This window comes from Ruditapes philippinarum, unplaced genomic scaffold (genome assembly GCF_026571515.1).
Source record: "Ruditapes philippinarum isolate M1 unplaced genomic scaffold, ASM2657151v2 ctg2267_1_1_1_1, whole genome shotgun sequence".
Lineage (NCBI taxonomy): Eukaryota > Metazoa > Mollusca > Bivalvia > Venerida > Veneridae > Ruditapes > Ruditapes philippinarum.
Genome location: NW_026852227.1, coordinates 72,405 through 99,163, shown reverse-complemented (window position 1 = coordinate 99,163; position 26,759 = coordinate 72,405). Strand labels below are relative to the sequence as shown.

The 26,759-nt window shown below is 31.3% G+C and overlaps 1 protein-coding gene across 1 annotated transcript; it reads right to left on the bottom strand.

Annotated features, from left to right (window-relative positions):
• Window positions 1-26,198, bottom strand: LOC132753132 (band 7 protein AAEL010189-like; the record flags this gene model as incomplete). Its single annotated transcript, XM_060743571.1, is given in 3 exon segments — window positions 1-119; window positions 19,031-19,406; window positions 25,836-26,198. Coding segments are annotated over 2 exon segments (240 nt in total), but the record flags the coding sequence as incomplete, so codon positions are not given.
• Between the last annotated feature and the right edge of the window lie 561 nt (window positions 26,199-26,759).

The following is a 26,759-nucleotide window of genomic DNA, read 5'->3' as shown; positions in this document are numbered from 1 at the left end:
CTTGATACAAAGGCACAAAGAAACTGGCAAGGTTAATAAGACAACCAGCATTGACAAGAACCACAGAATGTACCCACAGCAACCAAGACCACCATTGTTTGAGTCTTGATCCTGACCTCCTGAAAATATAATATATCAATCATAATGTTAACATGTGTTCTGACTGTTCTTTACTCAATACAATATTATAAGTTAATATTGTGAGTCTGCTCTGTCCCTACCAGCTAGTGGACAGATCAATACTGTAACTACTAAATGATGAATGATAACATTATCTTAAAGAAAAATAAAAACCTGGGACTCTCAACAAAATGAAACGTTTTTTTGCATGTTAATGACTATCTTCTATTTCTGTTGGGTGATTATGAAATATGATGTATAGCTACTGTTTGTTATGAATTAATCCTCATTTTTCTCAGAAAAAGGGCAATTTCTACTGTAATTTGGTAATTACATGTATAACAATTTTATAAAGGTTTTTTAAACTGATGTATTGTGATGAATGAATTAATTCAGTCGTGAAATATTAATACCAGTACATTGTAGTTCATGAAATGTTTATCTAAAGTTCAATAAATGAATACATCAACAGTTTTAAAAAAGGGTTTCTGAACCTTCTTTGCTTAACATCTGCCATGACTTAAGAAGCAATTGCTCATACCTAGTTCATAAACATCAATACCAGCATGTGTTGTTCATGAACAGTTTATGAATTAATTTGCCCACATTTATCTTCATGCCAAGTTCATAAACTGATTCAAGTATATAGCACTGGACAAGGTGACCAAAAACAGATACATGTTAGCTACTAGTATATATAAATGCTCACCTAGCTGCTTGTGTCATGTAAGCTAATTAATGTAATTGGTCATATAATATGTCATTAAAATCTAATAACATGTAGTAGATTTAATTTGTTTTTTTACCAGCAAAAAACATTAAATTCTCATTTCAGGTAAATTCAAGATCAGAAATAATATATTAACCTAAGTTTTATCAAGTTACATAGATCTGAATTCATCATCATTAAAGGCCTATCATACATATGTATATTTTATAAGTTATTTTATATGAATCAATTAATCATTTAAATAAGCCCCAGTAGACATGTTGTGCTATTTTATGTATGGGCAATATCACTGCCTCATATCAAAAGCTAGTATGTGAATCAGCTGACCACAAACAATGGTATCAATTTAAAAATTAGTAACCTGAACCCAACTTGCCAAATTATTCTTATTTTCTCTATTTTTTAAATAACAAAGTAATTATATCAATTTAACACTACCAGGTCAGACCTACCTTTTTCAATATCACCCATTCTAATTATAGCACTCTCAAATAAAAACCTGTTGAGGAATGATAAACAGCAATCCAGATAGTACAAAAAATAAAAAAACACTTGTAAAAAAAATCACAGAAAATCAAAGTATAATAATCTTTTCAACATAATTTACAGGAGATACCAGTCAACAGAAATCAAATTTTGGCACAAATTAAAGTTTCCAGCAACTCAGATTTTATCATTTAAATCATAAACACATATGAAACTTCTCCTGCACCAACTTTTTGCACATTAACTTCAAAATTCCATTTCAATCATTGATTTTTATCAAATTGGCACCTGAATCTTCCAACTGTAAAATTCATAAAATTGAATATGATTAAACAAACAATAAGCTCTCCTAGTGCAAACTTTAGATAGAAGAAAATTCAACAACAATAAGACAAATCTGTATATAATTTGCTAGAAACTTCCAAGGAATAACTAAGAAACAAAACACTGCACCTGTATGTAATGTCAGATTATATAGTAAAACAATTCTTGTCAATAAATATTAAGGAAGCACTATCATATGGCAGGATGGTCATTATATACTATAATCATAGGCCAAGGAAACTAAATCTATGTGTTTTCACTCCACTCACACTAAACTTATAATATTCACACTAAAAAATATTGTTTACTCATCAACACCGTCACACTAATTTTTGAGAATAAAAAATTTAGCAAATGAGTTTTTTTGGTTGCATTTACAAAACATGTTTATACTTTGAAAACATTCTATAATGTATGTCCAGCTTCTATGATTTCTAAATCACAATATACAAACTATATTCTTTATAATACTAGTCTATCAAACATTAAAACAATTCAACTACTGAATTAAATCTTACACCCTTGTAATCATTGATGCTTATTTATTTTATATAATATAATATAAGCTCTAGTCTGTTTGAAAATTTTATCCATCCAGTATATACAATAATGAGCCCAGAATCTCACAATTGGTGGGATGTTGACAGCAAAGAAAAAATATAAAGTTACAGAAATGAAGTTTCTTGTATTAGTTGTTTTTTTTAAATTGCACCATTTAAATGGTTACAAAATCAATGAATAACTAGTTTATGAATTTATTTCTATCATGAGAATACACTGTAGTGTACCTATGTAGACAGTGAGACAGAAACTTTATTTCCATGACACCTTTGAATGTGTATGTATTTATATATATAGATGGACGGACACATTTACATAAACTCTATGGGAAAAACTAAAGACTTATATTTGTTTGGCCTAATTGTTATTATATTATTATAATATTTTGTATCAAGAGAATAATATCTGATGAATCAAACAACCAGTCATTGCCAGGGGCAACCTTGCAGAACAATATATTCAGAAATTATATTAACTTCTGATATTTCAATCAAACACTCTTGTTTAGATATTAATTTGTAAATAGCAAATTACCATGGAAATAATATTATAATTGTAAATCTAGTGTTCATTAAAAACAACAGTTTCTAGATAAATGCATTCAAGAAATATTCATACACAGTGGAAACAAAAGCCTATAGTTATATATTTTATTAACCACTAGAGAAACATTATACTTACTTACAAGAAAAGCAATATATTGAAGTTAGTAGTTTACTATCACTATGGAAGCGAAAAGTCTAGATACTCCCATTTTGGAAAGGAAAAGCATTATTGTTTAATTCTATTAATAGCTGTTATGTTAAATACATGTACATGCAAGTTTGTTTGTTTGTTTGAATTTAAGCTACTTAAAATAAGATTCTTCTAAGAATTTATTTATTGAAATGCTAGAGATATGTATTCCATTTGATGTAAATCTGAAACAATAACAATTGTGCATAAATTTCAGATCATTAAATACTCTGTATAATAATTGCAAAAACACTTCTGAATTTCAATTTGATTCTGAGTATATTTCTTTTTAACTTTTTGTATTTTTTCTTTCTTTTTAGTTCACCAAATAATCTATGTAAGAATTTCAAATAAGATAATTGACCACAGTGGAATCAATTGACCTCAGTCATCCCTTAAAGTACAATTTTAAAGTAGTATGGTTTAGAGATACCCAGTACAACAATCAAGTCATAAATTATTGCCTTTTTTTTCAGAACTTTTATTTTGACACTTTAACCAATGACTTCTTATTGCATGAAACATGCTACTGTACATAATATTTAAAATGCCATGACCATTAAACAGGGAAAAAGAACAGCCTTAACTATAACAATCTAATTTTACAACATTTCTTTTCATTTTGTATTAAACCAAGAAAGCAGATATTTGTGGGGCCAAATACAATTAACTGAAGCATTAGATATCCCAATCAAAATCTTCATCATCACTTGTCAAAAAGTATTTGTTACTTCCCTGTTACTATAATCAAATTACTTCATCAAATATTTGATCAACAATAATCCAGTCTACCTTATATTTATGTAACCATCTCTTTGATCTATGTAAGGTCAGCACTTTTTATCAGATAACCAGTCATATCTGATGGAACTGTTACCTCATGGTGTACAAAATAAATCTATATGTTGCTGCATGCCCTGTTAGCAACAGTGTAATGAATGGAGTTCCAAGTTGCACCAGAATACTGTAATTTTTACCTCAATATCATTCCATATAATTAACACACAATATTTTATACAAGGATTGTATACTGTAGATAATACTTTCATCAAGATGGTCATACAACATGGTCCTGATATGACACAAAATGAATCACATGTCAAGCAGAAAACTATAAACAATTTCTTTAAATTTCACTTATCTGCATGACAACATGTAACAAATGCAAACTGACAGTTTTCTACATTTATTTTTTGTTATGCTTATTTTTGGCTGTAACCTTGCTTTTGTTATTCTGATGTGTGCCAGCACTGTTTATGTGCATGTTTGAAATCAATATATTTTATATCCTTTTACTTAATCATTCCTGACCATTTTCTCTTCTATTTAGAATCTTAAAAGACTTAAAGTCTCTTCAAAAAGCAAAACATACAATGTTTGGTCTTAAATATACTTCTTTTGAGAAGCACACATAACACCAAGGCCTGTATTTTCAATTTTCGAGAGATTGGCATAGAAAAACATTCTGACAGAGCTCTCAGTCAATCATTTCCTATTTGCCCCACAAGCACCACAAAATATGAATAATCAATGCCAGCCAAACTAGGATGTCATTAAATCAAGCATGCCCATCAAACTAACCAAATCGAGAATTCACTTACAATACTGCAGATACTCTCTCTCTCTCTCTGAATATATATATCATGTATTTCGATAAGTTACATAAACATCACATATAAATGTGTACTTGAACAAGCCATGGTGGTTTGTATTTATTGTAAAATCAGGAACAATTGTTAGAGAAGAAACAGAAGCCAGTTTGAAGCAGATATAAACAATACAATTTGGCATCAACAGCAAGGGGATGTTTTAAAACATTAGAACTTTTTTTTCTTTGACATTGTAGGTGAAGCACAAAATGTTTACTATACAATGGTAATATGATGTTATGCGGCACCATGAATGTTATTGAATCAAATGCAGCCATCATTAACATTACTTACAGTATCTTTATGTCATTTGATGATTCCTTGTTCCAAATATAATTATGCCAAATGCATTCAATTATATATTTTAAAATTTTATATATGTATTCTTCAGAAAGTTATGTTTTGGATCTTTAAGAATGAATATATCTGTGGATTTCTGCTTATATATATATTTGAAATTATTTGATTGTATCAGAGAATCTATATACCATATTATAATTGTCTCTGTTATAATGAAGTATCAAAAGGTGAGTGACTATGTATGGTCACACTCATGTATTGAAAAAGCCTGGAATCACTTGCCTACTCAACTGTAGCATCAAATCTTGGCAGGCACATTGGGCTCTGCTTGTTGAAAGAAATTGATTCCTGTAAGCAAATTTAGTTTCAAAAAACAATTAAACTTAAAACTAAAAATAAATATGTCCATAGCTAGGACATGGATACCCCTGACATAAATGAACTGACACCACGTGACACTCGCTGCAGGAGATGGATGGATAGCCAAGTGGACTGGCATTAAAAATAAATTAAGAATTTAAGAAATGTATAGATTAATATTCACAATCCATGTTTAACAAGATATTTGGCTAATTGGACTTCTTGTGACCCCCATTACATTATATCTAACAAACAAAAGTTTAGTTTAGATACATTTTATGTAATTTATGTAGATTTCAACTAAAAACACTTTCTAAAATGTTCACTTAAATATTTTAAACTTAAATTCATGTATTAACTAGAAATGTGTCATCATGCCACGGATGCCCCCGCATGCAGCCAAAATTTCAAATGTTATAATATTTAGTTCCAAATTTGTTTGCACAAATTATTTTTTTCATTCTAAGTTCAAAGCCCTTAAAACATTTCAATGTTAACACAAACCATTTTTATACAATGTTCAAGGCACTGAAATTATTCAGTCTTAACCATTTTTATACAATGTTCAAGGCACTGAAATTATTCAGTCTTAACCTTTTAAAAATAGCATATTGCATATTTGTAGCCAACATAATGGCTATATACATTTCCACAAAAGTATGAGTGCTGAAACTGAAAGTTCAAAATTTTTCCAACATTCAGGAAAGATAAGTTTGTCTAAAATCATTGAACCACGACCAAATTCAAACTTAAACTGCTTATTCCTAAGATGTATCTATATTATTTTCAAAGTGAAAGGGACATAACTCTGCCAAAAAATCATCGAACCATGACCAAATTCCAACTTGACCTGCGCATTCCTTTGACATATCCATATGTCAATTTTGAGTTGAATATGTAACACTGTTGGGTTGATAATGAACAGAAACTGTAAATTTCATATCATTTTCAAAGTGAAAGGGGCATTACTCTGCCAAAAATCATTGAACCATGACCAGATTCGAACTTAGTCTGCGCATTCCAAAAACATATCCATATGTCAAATTTGAGTTGAATGTGTAATATTGTTGGGGAGATAATAAACGGAAACTGAAAATTTCATATTATTTTTAAAGTGAAAGGGGCATAACTCTGCCAAAAATCATCGAACCATGACCAAATTTGAATTTGACCTGCGCATTCCTTTGACGTATCAATATGTCAAATTTGAGTTGAATGTTTAATACTGTTGGGGAGATAATAAACAGAAACTGAAAATTTCATATTATTTTCAAAGTAAAAGGGACATAACTCTGCCAAAAATCATCGAACCATGACCAAATTTGAACTTGGCCTGCGCATTCCTTTGACGTATCGATATGTCAAGTTTGAGCTAAATGTGTTGTACGATTGGGGAGATAATGAACGGAAACTGAAAATTTCATATTATTTTCAAAGTGAAAGGGGCATAACTCTGCCAAAAATCATTGAACCCTGACCAAATTTGAACTTGACCTGCGCATTCCTTTGACGTATCCATATGTCAAGTTTGAGTTGAATGTGTTGTACCATTAGGGAGTTAATGAATGGAAACTGAAAATTTCATATTATTTACAAAGTCAAAGGGGCATAACTCTGCCAAAAATCATTGAACCATGACCAAATTTGAACTTGACCTGTATTTTCTCATGACATATCAATATGTCAAGTTTGAGTTGGGTGTGTTGTACCGTTGGGGAGATAATGAACGGAAACTGAAAATTTCATATTATTTTCAAAGTAAAAGGGGCATAACTCTGCCAAAAATCATCGAACCATGACCAATTTCGAACTTGACCTGTATTTTCTCATGACATATCCATATGTCAATTTTGAATTGAATGTTTTGAACCGTTTGGGAGATAATGAACGGAAACTGAAAATTTCATATTATTTTCAATGTAAAAGGGGCATAACTCTGCCAAAAATCATCGAACCATGACCAATTTCGAACTTGACCTGTATTTTCTCATGACATATCCATATGTCAAATTTGAGTTCAATATGTGCAAGGGTTATTAAGATAATGAACGGAAACTGATGATGACGGAAGGACGGAATGACGGAATGACGGAATGACGGAACAGGGTAACACTATATGCCCCTGCCATTATATGGCGGGGGCATAATAAAACAAGTTCTTAACTTTCATGAAAATTTGCATGAATCTAGAGGCATGTTGTATATAGATACAGACAAGATAAAATTATATGTTAATTTATAATTATAATTTACCTTATAATTATAGCCATTAAGGTCAAGGTCATGACCTACAATTTATGATTTATATAGATCATAGTGCTATTCATTTAGAAGAAATATCATTTACTACAATTTGTTTAAAAACAATATTATTCATTTGGGATTAATGAATTCAGAGTTTAAATGTCAATCCATTATATTGTAATAATTTCAATATAAGGGAAGTCATAGAAATTTCCTTAATTGAAATAGCTATCTGCTATTAATGGTATACAATTTTTTAACAAAGTCAGTTTCAATTTCATTTTAAATTTAATTTCACAACAAAATTATTATGATTGATACTCCAGGGAAATCTACACATCATCATGTGTTCCTCTCATGTTAGTTTCTCAGCAGTTAAAGAAAATATGATTAAATTATCGCTCAGCTGAACATTTAATAATAAAATATAAATCAGAAATCAATCAACACTAAGTGCAGTCATTACTTTTTTTATTGATATCATTAATTTTGTTTGATGTCCTGACATTTGTTTGTTAGCATTATTTGTTTGTCAGTATCATATGACATTACTTTTTATTGGTATCATTTATTTGCTTACCATAATTATTTTTTGGCATCATAACATCATTTCTTTGTTTGAAGGTGGCATTATTTGTTTGTTGGTACCATGTCATAATTTGATATTTGACATCATTTGCTTGATTTGATTCAAGGCATCAATTGATTTTTGGCACCATTTGTTTGTTTGTATCATTGTCATCATTTGATTTTTCGTATCATTTGTTTTTTAATCAAGGAATCATTTGATTTTTGGAATCATTGCATTTTCATCATTTGATTTTTTGTATCATTTGTGTTTTGAATCAAGGAATCATTTGATTTTTAACATCATTTGTTTGTTGAATCATGGAATCATTTAATTTCTAACATCATTTGTTTGTTGTATCATGGAATCATTTGATTTTTGGCATCATTTGTGTTTTAATCTTGGAATCATTTGATTTTTAACATCATTTGTTTGTTGTATAATGGCATCATTTGATTTTGAACATCATTTGTTTTTTTGAATCAAGGAATCATTTGATTTTTAACATCATTTGTTTGTTGTATCATGGCATCATTTGATTTTTGGCATCATTTGTTTGTTGTATCAAGGAATCATTTGATTTTTGGCATCATTTGTTTGTTGTATCAAGGAATCATTTGATTTTTGGCATCATTTGTTTGTTGTATCAAGGAATCATTTGATTTTTAACATCATTTGTTTGTTGTATTATGGCATCATTTGATTTTTGGCATCATTTGTGTTTTGTATCTTGGAATCATTTGATTTTTTGGCATCATTTGTTTGTTGTATCAAGGAATCATTTGTTTTTTGGCATCATTTGTTTGTTGTATCAAGGAATCATTTGATTTTTAACATCATTTGTTTGTTGTATTATGGCATCATTTGATTTTGAGCATCATTTGTTTGTTGTATTATGGCATCATTTGATTTTGAGCATCATTTGTTTGTAATGTATCAAGGAATCATTTGTTTTTTGGCATCATTTGTTTGTTGTATCAAGGAATCATTTGATTTTTGGCATCATTTGTTTGTTGTATCAAGGAATCATTTGATTTTTAACATCATTTGTTTGTTGTATTATGGCATCATTTGATTTTGAGCATCATTTGTTTGTTGTATCATGGCATCATTTGTTTTTTGGCATCATTTGTTTGTTGTATCACGGAATCATTTGTTTTTTGGCATCATTTGTTTGTTGTATCAAGGAATCATTTGATTTTTAACATCATTTGTTTGTTGTATTATGGCATCATTTGATTTTGAGCATCATTTGTTTGTTGTATTATGGCATCATTTGATTTTGAGCATCATTTGTTTGTAATGTATCAAGGAATCATTTGTTTTTTGGCATCATTTGTTTGTTGTATCAAGGAATCATTTGATTTTTGGCATCATTTGTTTGTTGTATCAAGGAATCATTTGATTTTTAACATCATTTGTTTGTTGTATTATGGCATCATTTGATTTTTAACATCATTTGTTTGTTGTATTATGGCATCATTTGATTTTGAGCATCATTTGTTTTGTTGTATCATGGCATCATTTGTTTTTTGGCATCATTTGTTTGTTGTATCAAGGAATCATTTGTTTTTTGGCATCATTTGTTTGTTGTATCAAGGAATCATTTGATTTTTAACATCATTTGTTTGTTGTATTATGGCATCATTTGATTTTGAGCATCATTTGTTTGTTGTATTATGGCATCATTTGATTTTGAGCATCATTTGTTTGTAATGTATCAAGGAATCATTTGTTTTTTGGCATCATTTGTTTGTTGTATCAAGGAATCATTTGATTTTTGGCATCATTTGTTTGTTGTATCAAGGAATCATTTGATTTTTAACATCATTTGTTTGTTGTATTATGGCATCATTTGATTTTTAACATCATTTGTTTGTTGTATTATGGCATCATTTGATTTTGAGCATCATTTGTTTGTTGTATTATGGCATCATTTGATTTTTGGCATCATTTGTTTGTTGTATTATGGCATCATTTGATTTTTGGCATCATTTGTTTGTTGTATGAAGGCATCATTTGATTTTTGGCATCATTTGTTTGTTGTATCAAGGGATCATTTGATTTCATCAAGGAATCATTTGATTTTTGGCATCATTTGTTTGTTGTATTAAGGAATCATTTGTTTTTTGGCATCATTTGTTTGTTAGTCATTTGTTTGTTGGTATAAATTAATTTAATTCTGCATGAACATATAAAGTTCTTTTTGTTTTGCATTATTATGTAACTTTTTCCATTTTAAATGACCCAGATAATGTATGTAGTAATTTATATTTTTTTATCAACTTTTGGATATCAGTGAAGCTCTTTTATTTGCTGAGCTATTATATAAAAACATTATTATCAAGATAGTAGCTAGAAAATAATCAGAATTATTTGTTTTTCAATTGGTAAACTGTCAGTATTTGATAAACACATCATCACAAAAAAGCAATGAGAATTATACTTAAATATCATTTACACATTAAAAGATACCATTACCACAGGCGTCCTTAATATCAAATGTTAATGGGTTTATATTACATATTTATATCAGAATATTTAGATAAAATACACATTTGTGTATATCTTTATTCCAAATATAAATCTTCCAGTACAATATATATCAGTCACATTATGAAATATTATAGATATTCCTCATTATTTTATTAAATATATATAATTTCCCAGGAAATCTATGGAAATTTATAGATACTAAAATATAGTTCTATATAAGAAAGCCATAGAGTGCTTAAAAAATATTTAGTACCTGTAGCATTGTTATCTTGCAAAGGCACAATAACTGTTAGATTTTTTTCTAGAAATTAATTAAAATACAATTTTAAGGCCTGCACATAAAATCCAACTATGGGGCATTAATTCATGTCTTAAAAGTTTTCTTATTTTATTGCTGACCCAGCTGCATCATAATTTACTGAATTCATTCCATTTATCTTGAGATTTGAAAGTTTGAAGCTTCAAGAAATCAAAACTTCTGGGAAAGCTTACATAAGTGAGATTACACTCTTCACATTCACAAGGTATTTATAAACATTATTCACAGATGATTTCATCCAGAGCACTGGTTTGGGTATAAAATTTGGTTGCCTTAGCTATCCAACTTACTGTAAATAACTGCAAATCGGCTCTTACTCGGCAGTAATTAGTGTAACTCAGCTTTTTCATGAAGAAACCAATGCTGATAGTGAAAATTGTGATTGGCATATTTTAATTAGCCAGGTCAGGTGTTTCTAAAAAGGCTGATAGCACTGTAGCAATGTTAGGATACATTCAAATTTATTACATAGATAATACACGTGGAGCTCAGCTCGCAGAGACAAAAGAGAACACAGTAACTTTTTGATATCCTTTTAACTCTAAGAAAAATGTCAATTATTAATTGCTGACTGTTTATATTTTCTAGAAAAAGTAAGCAAAACATTATTTTGTTTCATATGACAGGAATGAATTGCATTAACAATCCTAGGTATTGTTGAAAACTCATTGTTCCATGCCAGTTTAAGTAATTGGACCCATCCTTGTTTGTACGTGACTGCTGGGGAAAAATAATGTTATGCTTAATTAAAGAGGTGACACTTTCTATATTTTTATCTGATATCAAGTTGTAAGAGCCGATTTGCAGTTATATGGGTAAGAGTTCGATAAGACTCCCTACGGTCGTCTTAATACGAACTCTTACCCATACTTAGCAATTAAACTAGTTTTATCATTTTTGTTGGAACCATCTTGTAATTTTATATATGTTTATATAATATGGCACATTAGAAAAGAGTATCAGTCAATGAAACTGCTTAAAGATGTTGTACATTTCAAAATATCTCATGAACATACTGAGTAAATATAATGGGGATGCACATCTTGTTTTTCAAACTGGCCTATAAATTTAGGTCAACTATATATGTGTAAAATGTTCATGTATTTTATCACTCCAGAGCAAACAATATCAGTCATAGAAAAGGCTTATTCAAGGTCAACATATCAATTAATCAAGGACAATAACAATATAACATCAAAAACCTTTTACAATAATTGAAAGACTGTTTTTATTTTTGTATACCATTTGGAATACCATACTTAAATTGGCACTTCATAGTGTAGATCATTCTCGTTCTTTAAGATTTTATTGACTTGTATTAGAGCAATACCTTTTCCAAAAAACCTTGATCAAATTGTATTTGTCATCTTTCATATTCTAAGACCAGCCTGCAAAATCCATGCAGATGACCAGACGTGCCTGTCTCCATGATTAAATCATTTATTTTAAATCTTGATTAATCCAAAAATTGAGCATTTCATATACTACAGACACAGTCACACAAAGACCCAAATCTCCATTATTTCTTTTACATTTATAACTTTGTAAATCTCAGGGAAAGTCGTTTGGGAAATTGTGTCATTATCACATTATAATAGTGGTCTAGACATAAAGAACATTAATCTTCAATTGTCAATGTCCTTACACAACACGCAGAAAGTGACTGTATATTCCTTAACAAGAGCTATCAGTGATCACATGTGTCGCCTCATGATGGCCAATTTCATGTTGGGACAAGTTTTGTGAGAGATGGACAGACAGACAGACAGTGATCTGAGTAGTGGCGACATAAATTCCTGTAAAGTTAGGATGAATTGTCCCAGTAGTATATGAGGAGTAGCGGGGACAAGTTTTGTGATAGACAAACAGACAGACAGTGCACTAGACTTGGTACTGATCATTCCTCTTAAGTTTGGATAAAATTGCACCAGTAGTTTATGAGGAGTAGTCCGGACAAGCTTTTGTGTATCTGGCAACACACAGAAAAAAACACCTTTTTATCAAAGGGCCATAACTCGGCCAAAAATCATTCAACCGGAAAACCTGTGCAATATGTGCAAGGACTTGAGCTACAGATCAATCCTGTAAAGTTTCATTGAAATTGCATTAGTGGTATAAGAGAAGTAGTCCGCACAAACTTTAAAAATAAAAATTATTAAAGGGCAATAACTCTGACAAAAATCATTGAACCGGAAAATGCTGACAATATGCACAACTAGACTTGGTACTGATCATTCCTGTAAAGTTTGGATAAAATTGCACAGTAGTTTATTAAGAGTAGTCCGGACAAGTTTTGTGACAGACGGACGGATGGACAGACAGACGACGGAGAAGTGATCCCTATATGTCGCCACTACTCCGTAGAGGCGACACAAAAAACCAAATAATGTATAACATGAATGATTAATGACAAACTGTTTAAAACACCTTCAAATTGGCCATAAATCTCTTTTCATTTATATTGAAATGCTTGTTAAAATTTAATTTCTGTTCACAAAAAATAAGTTTGAAAATAAAAAAGTTTTTTATTAATGAATTTATATATAAATAACTGATCTTGCCTTTTACCAATATTCCTGAAGAATTATTTTTTATGATATTTTATTATTTAGAGTAGTGTCTGTAGCTCAAAGTGATTATGGTTGTTGACTTCAAACCACTTGCCTCCATCTCACTGCTGTAAGTCCAAATCCCCACTGAGACTTTAGATTCTTTCGAGTGAGGATGTTCATAATCCACTTTAAGCTTATGGAACGTTACTCGGGTGCTTAAAATTATATATAAAGGGGCACCTGAGGTCTTCCTGCACCTGTTTTACTGGAATGTTGCCATATTAACTCAACTATGTTGGTGCGACATAACACAAAGAAAAAACAACAACAACAAAAAAAAAAAACAGTACAATTAACATCTTTTTGAAATGAATCTTTTTAGCTTCATATATTCAAACTGTATTTTATTCAGTAAATAATTAATTCAAAGGAACTGTTTTAAGCTTAATCAATATTTATTCTTTTGTCATTTCTGAAAACTTAAATGAGATAATATAATTCCTTTTTCCCCTACAATTATGAGAACAATTCCTCTAAATTAAAGAAAAGATAAAATTAATAAAAATTATTCAAACTAAAACAACTGAACTCTATGTTGGTCTTGGTTTCTAATCTTGTTTTAACCAATTTTATCAGAAGGTACGTAGATATATATCAATAATATTGAATCCCTTTGAAAGTCAAATTATAATGCAATCCTCTCCACCATAAGGTTCCTATCACAAATTCACATAAAGCCACCACCATTCTGCCACCATTTCCCTAAATGCCACCACCATTTCCCTTAATGTCACCACCATTTCCCTTAATGCCACCACCATTTCCCTTAATGTCACCACCATTTCCCTTAATGCCACCACCATTTCCCTTAATGACACCACCATTTCCCTTAATGCCACCACCATTTCCCTTAATGTCACCACCATTTCCCTTAATGCCACCACAATTCTCCTTCATGCCACCACCATTTCCCTTAATGCCACCACCATTTCTCTTAATGACACCACCATTTCCCTTAATGCCACCACCATTTCCCTTAATGTCACTACCATTTCCCTTAATGCCACCACCATTTCCCTTAATGTCACCACCATTTCCCTTAATGCCACCACCATTTCCCTTAATGCCACCACCATTTCCCTTAATGCCACCACCACTTCCCTTAATGCCACTACAATTCCCCTTCATGCCACCACCACTTCCCCAATACCACCACAATTCCCCTTCATGCTGTCACCATTTCCCCAATGCCACCACCATTTCCTTTAATGCCATCACCTTTTTTCTTAATGCCACCACAATTTCCCTTCATGCCACCACCATTTCCATTAATACCACCACAATTCCCCTTCATATTGTCACCATTTCCCCAATGCCACCACCATTTCCCTTAACGCCACCACAATTCCCCTTCGTGCCACCACCATTTCCCCAATGCCACCACCATTTCCATTAATGCCACCACAATTCCCCTTTATGCTGTCACCAAATCCCCAATGCCACCACAATTCCCCTTTATGCTGTCACCAAATCCCCAATGCCACCACCATTGCCATCAAACTGCTTGAAGAAATCTCAGGTATCATCTCAACAACACAATTTGTTCCAAGACCTGTTTGTCATTATGATTTATCATAAGAGTTTCTGTTGCCAGAGTGTAATATAAATGGTCACTTAGGGGATCTAATGGTCTTAAATTATACTCTCTGAGAGGAAAAGTAAAGAAATCTGAATCAATATATTTTCCTGTAAATGGAAATCAAGACATTCAACCTGGTATAATGGCTGGAACTAACATTGCTGTACAATGTTCTATTTCTTTAATGGAAATGTCCACACTATAACATAATAAATGTCAATTTTAGCATACAAAAGTTGCATTTAATATTAACATTAACTGTATGCATTAACTAAGGGACATTAACATTATCCACTATTAGTTTTCTTTAAGTGATATATCTTAAACATTATGCAATATAAAAATGTGGACTTTTTCAGACACTGAGTGATGTTATAATATTGGCATAAAAAGTGACATTCTTAGGATCAAATTTAGATAAAAAATGGTATTCTATAGGTAAATGTATATGTTAACAACATATAAAACTTGTGCAAAAAAAACATTCTTAAAATATATTTTATTAACATTTTATCAAACTTCAAGAATGTAAATATAAAAGAGTATAAGGAAGATCACTAGCAATATGAAAGAAATGAGGAACACTCGCAAGAAATTGAAAGTCACATGTGCAGTAAGCAACATTACCCGAACATTTAATTTAAGTCTGTATCATCAGCAATCGAAGCAAATTGGATCACAGATACAAAAATCATCAGTTCCCCAATAACCAAACTTTTAATTCTCTGAACTTTCACAGTCCAACAAAGAAATCAAACAAGATTGTATGGAAATCAAATTCAATTATCAAGATTAAGAATTGTAACCTGATGTCTTAACAATCCTGTTTTCTTGAAGGCAATGATACATGTATAAAGGCTGCCAGGTTATCTAACAGCAAATGTATTATACATATTTCAATAAAGGGCAATAACTCACAATGCAATCCAAAAGCAACTAAGACTGTATATAAGACAATTATGCTACAGTTAATTGTCACAATAATCTTTTTTCTTTAAGATCGTTTCTGTCATCATATTCTAAGACCATACATGGTTTAAATTTTAAAATTCTATTTTAAAGTTTTTATTCTGCCTATATCTCTATTATGTAACTGTAGACAAAGTGGAAGAACTAAAAGAAGTTGTAGAAATTTCAGTTTCTTATAAACATTAACCAAGGAAAGGAACATTTTCATTGTATTTATGTTCATCAGTAGACGACCATAACACTACAAAATTGCCATCAATTTGAACATTTGTGGCTGTAATGTAACAGGCAAAATTACATTATATTTATTGTCTAGACAAAAACATCTTATCTAACAATGCAAAAGATTGCTGACCCTCTCAGTTCTGCCTATATATGATTAAAAGTTGTTTACATTAGAGCTTATAAAGTATAATAATTTTTCCCACTTAACCCTTTACCTCATATATACGCGAAACAACGCACTTTCGCCCCCCCCCCCTTTTTAGGCCTGAAATAGTGAAAAAATGTCTTATTTGGGCCCCAAACACATGTTTTAGTTTGAGAAATGTTGCTAAAAAAAGTGAGCACTTTTTCGGCGCCGCCACCCAGCCAAAAGATACATCAGGGTGTTGCCAGAAGGGGGATGTGCGTTTGGGGGGTTTGAAGGGGGGGCGGAGTCCCCCTCATCGCCAAGAAAATTTTGGACTTGTGAGAGGCTTAAAATGACCCCAGGTCGATCATAAGGTAACGTGTAACCAACGCTGAAAAGCCTTTGACTCTATCTCAATCCCTTGAGAAGTTGCAGCACTTTGAAATAAATTTTGATGGAAAAAATCGAGGCAAAATAGTGATTTTTGGCAATTTTGAGATGTCCCCTCGTTGCCATGGTAACAGCAAATTTAAGACTGAGCATGTCGTTACAGAGGTAATGGTCCAGTCAACATTTGTGCCAAGTTTGATTTGTATTGAAGCATTTTTCATAGTTTCATAGCAGTTTGAACTTGTAAGAGGAGGCTTTTCAGTGAAAATGGCCATTTTTCACAATATGCTCATGGGGGAAAGGGTTAATGGTTACAATTTTCTTCTTTGATAAATGGAAATTTGTTCTCATTTGTTAAATGGGAAACATTTGTTAATTTTGTAAAAAAGGATTTTTCAAAAATTATTTGCAAAAATCATGGAAATTGCAAAACTTTATATGGTGGTAACTGTTGACAAACTAAATTTATGAAAATTCTTTACTGCTAAATGAATAATCCATTATTAAACTTTTATTGCAAATAGCATTATACTATATTAGAAATGGCATAATTCTATTCTGCAAATGACATAATTCTCTATTAATTAATTTTAATATTGCAAATGACATAAAGTTACATATTGCAAACAGCATAATTGCAAATGGTATAAAGTCATATATTGCAAATAGTATGATTCTATATAGAAAATGACATATAGTTATATATTGCAAATAGCATAACAGCAAATGGCATAATTATACATGTAGTTATTTTTAATAATTACATAATTGCAAATAGCATAATGGCAAATGGTATAAAGTTATATATTGCAAATACATGTAGCATAGTTAAAGTATAAATTGCAAATGGTAGGATTCTATATAGCAAATGGCATATATATTGCAAATAGAATAACGGCAAATGGCATACATACATGTAGTTAATTACATATTGCAAATAGCATAATGGCAAATGGTATATATTAAAGTTATATATTGCAAATACATGTAGCATTAAGTTAAAGTATAAATTGCAAAATGGTAGGATTCTATATAGCAAATGGCATATAAGTACTATATTCTATACTGTGCAAGGCATAATTCTAAATTGCAAATGGCAAAAATTATTTTTTTATTACAAATGACATAATTCCAAGTGGCAAAATTTTATCACAAATGGCAATCATTTTTCTCACAAATGGTAAAATATGAGTAACTCTGCAAATGGCAAAACTTATAATATGCAAAAAAGACCACAATTTCTTCTATTTCAACTAAAAGTTTCCAGTTCCAGAGCTAGTGGTTTAATTTCAATTATATCTTGCAGACATGTTAACTTGCAGGCATCAAGGGGCATACATACCACCATGTGGTTTACCAAATGAATGACATTATTCTAATAACATTATTGAATGTGATTCCTTCAAAAATATAACATTCTTTGATAGATCAAGTAAATTCTTCAAACAGTATTCTCATTTGGTTTCATTAATGAGTTTGGTTTCAGTAATGAGTATTTCAAAATGTCTTATTCCCTTTCATTTTCAGCTCTCATGAGTGTATTTCTAGAAATAACTTACTCAGTAGATATGGTCATTACAAATTTTTAATAAATGTCTATATATAAAAGAAGCTTCTTAAAGACAAAAAAAAGAGGAACATAAAATAAATATTACAAATATCATTTCTATAGGTGGAGCCTTTAATATTTATCTACTACAATGTATATCATACTTGATAAGCAATAATTATATATGTATATGATCAAAATAATTTTCTTTAAATCATTTTAACAAAAGGCAGTACATAGAGTGGACATCATACCAATCAAGCTTATTACATACTAAACCTTATAAACAAATTTTTACAGTTGCAGCTTCTAAAATAAGTGCAACAGGTCAACTACTCTATTGTGACTGATAATGCATCATGAAGCTATAATGGTATTAAAGTTTGTTTGTACTGGGGATGGGGATTAGCTAATGAAGAACCCACAACATTTGCAAAGTTCCAGATAACATTTACAGCACAGTATTTCAACTGCTCTTTTTTCTAAATAAAGTCTGTAGAAAATGATTATCCTATTCCTTAAATTGTGGACCTGAATTAATTAATACAGACAAGCATATTTTGTAACCTCTTGATATTAGCTCTGAAACAAGCTGAAAGGATACATACAAGGCCACTAGAATATATTATTATATAAATATAACCTATGCAGACACACAGATGGACAGACAGAAGTGAAACAACTCACCAGTAATATATCCGGGCCCTGGATCAGCATTCCTGTCATACGCATCAGTACTTTTACGCTGCAAAGGTTCCCTATGTCCATCATTCATTTCCACAATTTCACCTGTGTCTTTACTTGCCATGATTATCCAATATTTTAAAAATATCTCACTATATAATACACCTCTTCAATGTTTCTTTTTTTTATGAAAATAAAAATGGAACACTTTTTTCCTCTCACAGAACTCCTGCACCACCTGTTTCACATGAAATGTTATCAATAATTGAACTACTATATTGCTCTACCAGCCATCACACAGTAAACAGATATATAGTTTATAAACAGCTAGGCAGAGCTCTCATTATTTTGTACATACTAAAAAAATGATTATTAAAGCCTGAAATTTACAATGTTCAGTGAATTAAGTGGAGGCATATTCAGATGCATTACAATTGAGACATTTAGCATTTAAGTTTCAAGTATTAATGTCAAACACAAAGCATGCATGTTCTGTGAAATTAGTCTTGCATAAAGTAAATTTAAGCTATAAAATACATTGCTGATTGATCATAGGTTTGAGAAATTTAAATCAAAATACATGTAGTAGACTTACAAGCATTGAAAAGGAATCTTGTGTACATAAACAATTATATTTAGACATATAAAACATGCATGTATTAAGTTTTCAGAGGATCATATAAGAGCAATTCTAAGGTAAAATTATAGAAATAAAGATATGAGCCGCGCCATGACAAAGCCAACATAATGGGTTTGCGACCAGCATGGATCCACGCAGTCTGATCAGGATCCATGCTGTTCGCTTACAAGCCCTATAACAAGTAGAGAAACTGATAGCGAAAGCATGGATCCTGATCAGACTGCGCGGATGCGCAGGCTGGTCTGGATCCATGCTGGTCGCAAACCCATTATATTGGTTTTGTCATGACGCGGCTCATTTATAATTGCCCAAAAATAATTTAATAATTTTTATGTAAACATACAGACAATAGCACATTCTTGTTGAAATTCTTTAGCAATCTTACACAAGGAAAGTTCTACTGTATTCATGCAAATAATAGGCATAAAGCATAAAGCCTGCATGTTGCATGCCTGACAGGAATCAAATAAGACATAAAGCAAGCATGCATGAAGTTCTAAATTAGGAAATTCTACAGTAATTTCAGTAAATATGCGAACAATATAAGATTATAGGAAAATAATATATAAACATTATTTATTAAGTCTGCATGTTACAGTACTGATAGAAATCTGAATGGCCATAGACAAATGAAGAGATATTTAAAGCATTATTAACTGAAGTTCTTAAGGAACATGAAGGTTTACATGAAGGTTAACTTAAACATGTGTGTTCAAAGTCTGCACAAGAACATACAGTAAGTTGTTCATATTAGGAGGGGAATATTGCAATGTTAATCAAACATACAATAAGTTGTTTGGAGGGGAACATTGCAATGTCAATCAAACATACAATAAGTTGTTCATATTTGGGGGGTGGGGTGGGGGAAATATTGCAATGTTAATCAAACATACAATAAGTTGTTCATATTTGGGGGGTGGGGTGGGGGAAATATTGCAATGTTAATCAAACATACAATAAATTGTTCATATTTGGAGGGGTATATTGCAATGTTAATCAAGCATACAGTATGTTGTTCATATTTGGAGAGAAATATTGCAATGTTAATCAAACATGCAATAAGTTGTTCATATTAGGAGGGGAATATTGCAATGTTAATCAAACATAAAGTAAGTTGTTCATATTTTGAGGGGAATATTGCAATGTTAATCAAACATAAAGTAAGTTGTTCATATTTGAGGGGAATATTGCAATGTTAATCAAACATATAAAGTAAGTTGTTCATATTTGGAGGGGAATATTGTAATGTTTATCAAACATACAGTAAGTTGTTCATATTTAGAGGGGAATATTACAATTATAATCAAACATACAATAAGTTGTTCATATTTGGACGGGAATGTAGTTATATAGTTTTATATACACTGCTGCAGTCAATTTATGAAAAAAATCTCTCTTTTTTATTCTCTTAAAACAATACTGTATTTGAAATTTGTTATAAAGATTCCTGACAGGTTATATGGCCATATATAAATTGTAGTAATTATAAGGCTTGGGTTATATTTCATTATAACCATTTATAAATGGCCATTAATATCCTGTCAAAAATCTTTTTAACTGTTAATATAAGCTTGTTGAGTGGAAGCAATTAGACAGTTATTTGCCTTTAACATACGAGGATTGATCAAAAAGTTCTTGGCCTAAGGTACTTCCGGTAGTCAGACAACCCACTTTTTACTAATGATCTTACTTTTCAATATAATCACCCTCTACATCAATGCACTTTTACTCCAACTTGTTTAACCCTTCAAAATAGAACTCTCTATTTTGGTCCTCAAAGAACTCATTGACCACCTCCATGACACCTTCATTGCTTCCAAAACTTCTACCACAAAGCTTGGTTTTCAGTTTTGCAAACAGGTATAAGTCAGAGGGGGCCAAGTCCGGAGAATATGGGGGATTGGGAAGAATTTCAAAGCCCCAGTCAGTTGCAGCAGCCATCGCAACTTGGGATGTGTGAGCTGGCGCATTGTCGTGCAGGAGCAGAACTCTTAAATTTAAGTCAGTTTGCCCCTCTTTTACGTGTGATTTCTCAATTTTTCCGCATAGTATGTACCGTTCATGGTATAACCTTGCTCACTAAGATAGTCAACCCTGACTATCCAAAAAAGTTAAAGCCATCATCTTCCCTGCTGATGGCACCCTCTTGAATTTCTTCGGAGGGGTTGAGCCAGGGTGCTTCCACTGCATGCTCTGTTTTTTGGATTCTGGATTGAAGTGATAACTCCAATTTGTTTCATCCTGAGTTACGATCCAGTAGATAAAATCAGGTTCATCCTCGTAACGAGACAAAAGATATCTTGAAATGTCTGGAGGGGTATATTGCAATGTTAATCAAGCATACAGTATGTTGTTCATATTTGGAGAGAAATATTGCAATGTTAATCAAACATGCAATAAGTTGTTCATATTAGGAGGGGAATATTGCAATGTTAATCAAACATAAAGTAAGTTGTTCATATTTTGAGGGGAATATTGCAATGTTAATCAAACATAAAGTAAGTTGTTCATATTTGGAGGGGAATATTGTAATGTTTATCAAACATACAGTAAGTTGTTCATATTTGGAGGGGAATATTGTAATGTTTATCAAACATACAGTAAGTTGTTCATATTTAGAGGGGAATATTACAATTATAACTCCAATTTGTTTCATCCTGAGTTACGATCCAGTAGATAAAATCAGGTTCATCCTCGTAACGAGACAAAAGATATTTTGAAATGTCAAGCCTGGTCCGTTTCTGGTCGTCAGTCAACTGTCTGGGAACCCATCTAGCTGAAACCTTTGACATGCCATAGACATCAGTCAGCATGCCTGAACTGAACCACTTCACTAGCAATGCTTCAAAGGTCACAGCTTCTGTCGCACATGACCAGATTGTGCACAGCTTCGGCAGTTTCATCGTTGGTGGCCTGGGCGGCTGCTCATCACCTCCACTGCTCTCCCTGCCCCTCTTAAATTCATCAGCCCATTTTTTCACAGTGCTATAGGAAGAAGACTCTTTCCTAAGGGTATCCATGAAGTCTTCATGGATTGATTTCCTTGGGGGACATCCCTTTCTTACAGAGGTACTTAATGACGGCCCTGATTTCAACTTTCACCATTTGGTCTAAATGACAGACCCCTCTAATAATCAAAGTGTACTTTATCTGTGTAAAACTGTGTGCATCTTGTGTAACTCGGTCAGTAATCTTCAATAAGATATCCATATCGTGTGTAAATGTCAGTGTAGTGGCTAGAAGTATATCGGGCTGAGAACTTATTTATCATACCTCGTATATACAGTGACTTATTTTGGATCAAAATGGCATTTTTTTATATTCAATACCATTTTTGAGTTTTTTTATATATATTGTTTAAAGCATGAATATCATCATCATATAAAATTAATTGCAGGTAGTTTTACAGGTAAGAGGATCAGAAAAGTGTTTGCAATTGATTTTTATTGTTTCTGTTGTCATTTTCTGGTGGTAATTAAAGCTCCCCCACAGTCCTTTCCCCACCAAAAAGACATTGTTTTCAATTTTAGAGCACTCAAGAAAACAAATCAACTAAAATTATGACAAATAGCAAAATGTTTGACTTTAAGGAGCATGCTTCAAAAGTAATTATTCCAAGTAATAGTTTGTTGAAATAAGCAGCCATTTTCCACTTCAATTCCTCCCACACCACTCATTCATTGCTTGTATTTGTTCAATGCTTTAGCTGCAAGGCTCATTGATTCAATTAAGTAGATATAAATAATTAGAAAAGTGTTTGCAATTGATTTTTATTGTTTCTGTTGTCATTTTCTGGTGGTAATTAAAGCTCCCCCACAGTCCTTTCCCCACCAAAAAGACATTGTTTTCAATTTTAGAGCACTCAAGAAAACAAATCAACTAAAATTATGACAAATAGCAAAATGTTTGACTTTAAGGAGCATGCTTCAAAAGTAATTATTCCAAGTAATAGTTTGTTGAAATAAGCAGCCATTTTCCACTTCAATTCCTCCCACACCACTCATTCATTGCTTGTATTTGTTCAATGCTTTAGCTGCAAGGCTCATTGATTCAATTAAGTAGATATAAATAATTAGACATTCACTCAAGGATTTTAGCATCAAAGGAAGGAAAACACAAATATTTATTTACTAATGATGTTTTCTCCTGCATGATGGAAGTCTGATGATAATCTTTAAAGTGTTCTGAATTTAAATACAGTCAGAATTAAAGATAAATATTTACTATTTGCAGAAAACAAATTACTGTCTGGAAACAAGAGCTTCGAAAAGTTGATGACTTTGATGAAATGCAAGCATTATAAGGATTACATGTATATGTACCTTAAATCTTCTTCTCTCATAATGATGATTTAGATACAGAATTAATTGTTCTTAACCTAGTTAAGTATATTGGGCCTTAAACCTTGAAATGTATATTGGACTTACCCTTGTAAAGCATATTAGACTTTAACCCTTGTACAGTATATTGGACTTGCCCTTGTAAAGTATATTGGACTTACCCTAAACTAAAGTATATTGGACTTATCTTTGTAAAGCATATTTGACTTAACCTTGTAAAGTATATTGGACTTACCCTTGTTTTCATTTAGGATAGTCCATTAAACAGATAGTTAAAGAGGAATTTCTGTAATTGAGTTTGCAAGCTCTAAACTTTTAATATAACTCAAGTAGGTCTGGTATTATAACGGTTTTTATCACACACCCGTGCCGATTTTGCGACTCCGTAAATATGGTATTGCACGGCCGTGCATATATTTTGACGTGACGTCATTAGCGTTATACAAACATAGTGTAAAGACGCGCTAAATGTTAGCGTTATACTATAGGCGCGTCGATGAAAAATGACTCTTATTTCACTTTAACTGTCTTTATTTTGGGTATGTGATAAATAGAATATTAAATTCGTGTAAGTTCATTACTGAATTTATTGCACTCGTTGAATAAAATAATATTATGCCCGCCAGAGGCTCGCATAATATAATTTTATTCAACTCGTGCAATAAATTCAGTATTGAACTTACACTCATTCAATATCCTCTATATCTTAAATACTCCAGGTAATCATTACATGTTGTTTGGTGCAACTGTTGTAAACCATACACTGTTCAAGGAAACAGAAACATGAAACTTTTCCACAGGTAACCAAGTTAAAAAATGTAATTAAAACTAATAGATTACTTATAACAGGTGGCACGAATTTTCTATCAGACTTTAGATTAAATTAAAAGAACTTGTATACAAATAAAATTACTTTAATACCTTAAAGCTATATTTAATTGCAAAATATGATTTTAATGCAATTATGTTAAACAGTGATGATAATAATGAGGTAAATGATAATCATGTACAGTTTATTATTCTACTGAAATAGGCAACTAATGATTTGAAATATGAAAACAAACTAATGGCCTGTTAAAGCATCAATTAGTGTTGATTATGTATTCTGTAAACAATTCTGGAGTTTTAACAAGTAAATTCTTGTACTTGGTGCCTGGCCAAATCATAGCAGGCTTGTGCTATTAACAACTGATAAACAATGTATTTTTACTACCTATATAATTATATAATAGGTGACGGAATGTCTATTATAGTATAGTATCTATAATGAGCAGTTTTATTCTAAATCCTAAATTAACATGTTAAGAACCCAATTTATAATTAAATATTAATTCATTAAATTATATATTTCAATTAAATAAGTAGCTGTAATGAGGTTTATCTAATCCATTTGAATTGTAGAAACAGATATAATAAAAATCCAGTACTTATAGTATTAATTAGGAATAATCAGCTAACATGATGTTCTAATCCTAAAGAATACACTTGATGAGATTGTAAAATATCTCAGATAAAAGTACAAAAAAACACGTCTTTATAGCATATTTCTAAACAGCAAATAGTCATGCGAGACAAAAACATGCAATTTTGCAAATTCCAGTAACTCATTTACTACTAGTAATTAACCAATAAACTTTGCTCGTTCTTAAATATAGTGAATGCAAACTATTACATGTTATATTGGAACAAACTATGCTTCCTCTAAAATACAAACTTAGAAACATTAATTCCAGAATCTTGCTTCTACAGAAACACAAACAATAAATCGCAACACCACACACAGAATTGTACAACTTGAGTTAATAGCTGTCACAAAATATTCTCCAACCTATATATAGAAAAATCCCTGTGTATCTCTCACATCATATTTCCGTTTTCATTGGAAATTGAAATATTCCTAGCTTTATTGTGTTTGTCTCTTATGAAAGTGACTGATCATATAGTTATAACATCATATCCCAGTATGATCTATATCAGAAATATTCTCTGTGAGTGTTATAACTGTGGCAGTAGCTACTGTGTTATATTAGGAAGAGGTTACGAAGACTGGTGAACATACCGGTCTATTCCAGCTCCCCGCTTTAATATTGACCAAATAGCACTTATAGGATAACGCCATTAATTAATCCCATTTGTATAGGAGATAAATACGCCTATAGTCAATGTTTTCATTCCAACAGAAATCGTTGCTAAGTATAATCAATAACAAAATATTTGAATAACTTTTGATTTTTATTGAACTAAAATGAATACAAGTCTTTATTTTTGTTTGTAAACATCCTCTTGTTCTATTTTATAACAAAGTGGAATTTAAGCTTGAAGCAATTACTTTACATTTACAGCAATAAAACAACATGTCAATGTTGTTAATTATAATTACCTCCTTTTTTTATTTATGTTAAAGTATTGCCTTGTATCATCATGTCAGTTTTATAATGCCACTTTATAACTATAATCTAATTTTGATTTCAGAGTGGAATAAAAATCAAAACACTAAATTATACATATTCTATTATATAATAAAGAATTAGTATAATTATGTGATGCAGTGGCAGAACTGCGCTCTGGTGAATTCAAAGGGGCTTAAACTGCCAGGATCTGAAACACCAAGTAGTTATGTCTAGTACTCGGGTAGCTTATCTGCAGGAACAGTGTGGTGGCCAAACTGTGCTCTGGTAAATTCAAAGTGGCTATCTTCTGTTATCCTGAGAGTAAACTACAAACACCCAAGAATGTGAATTGCTCACTCAGA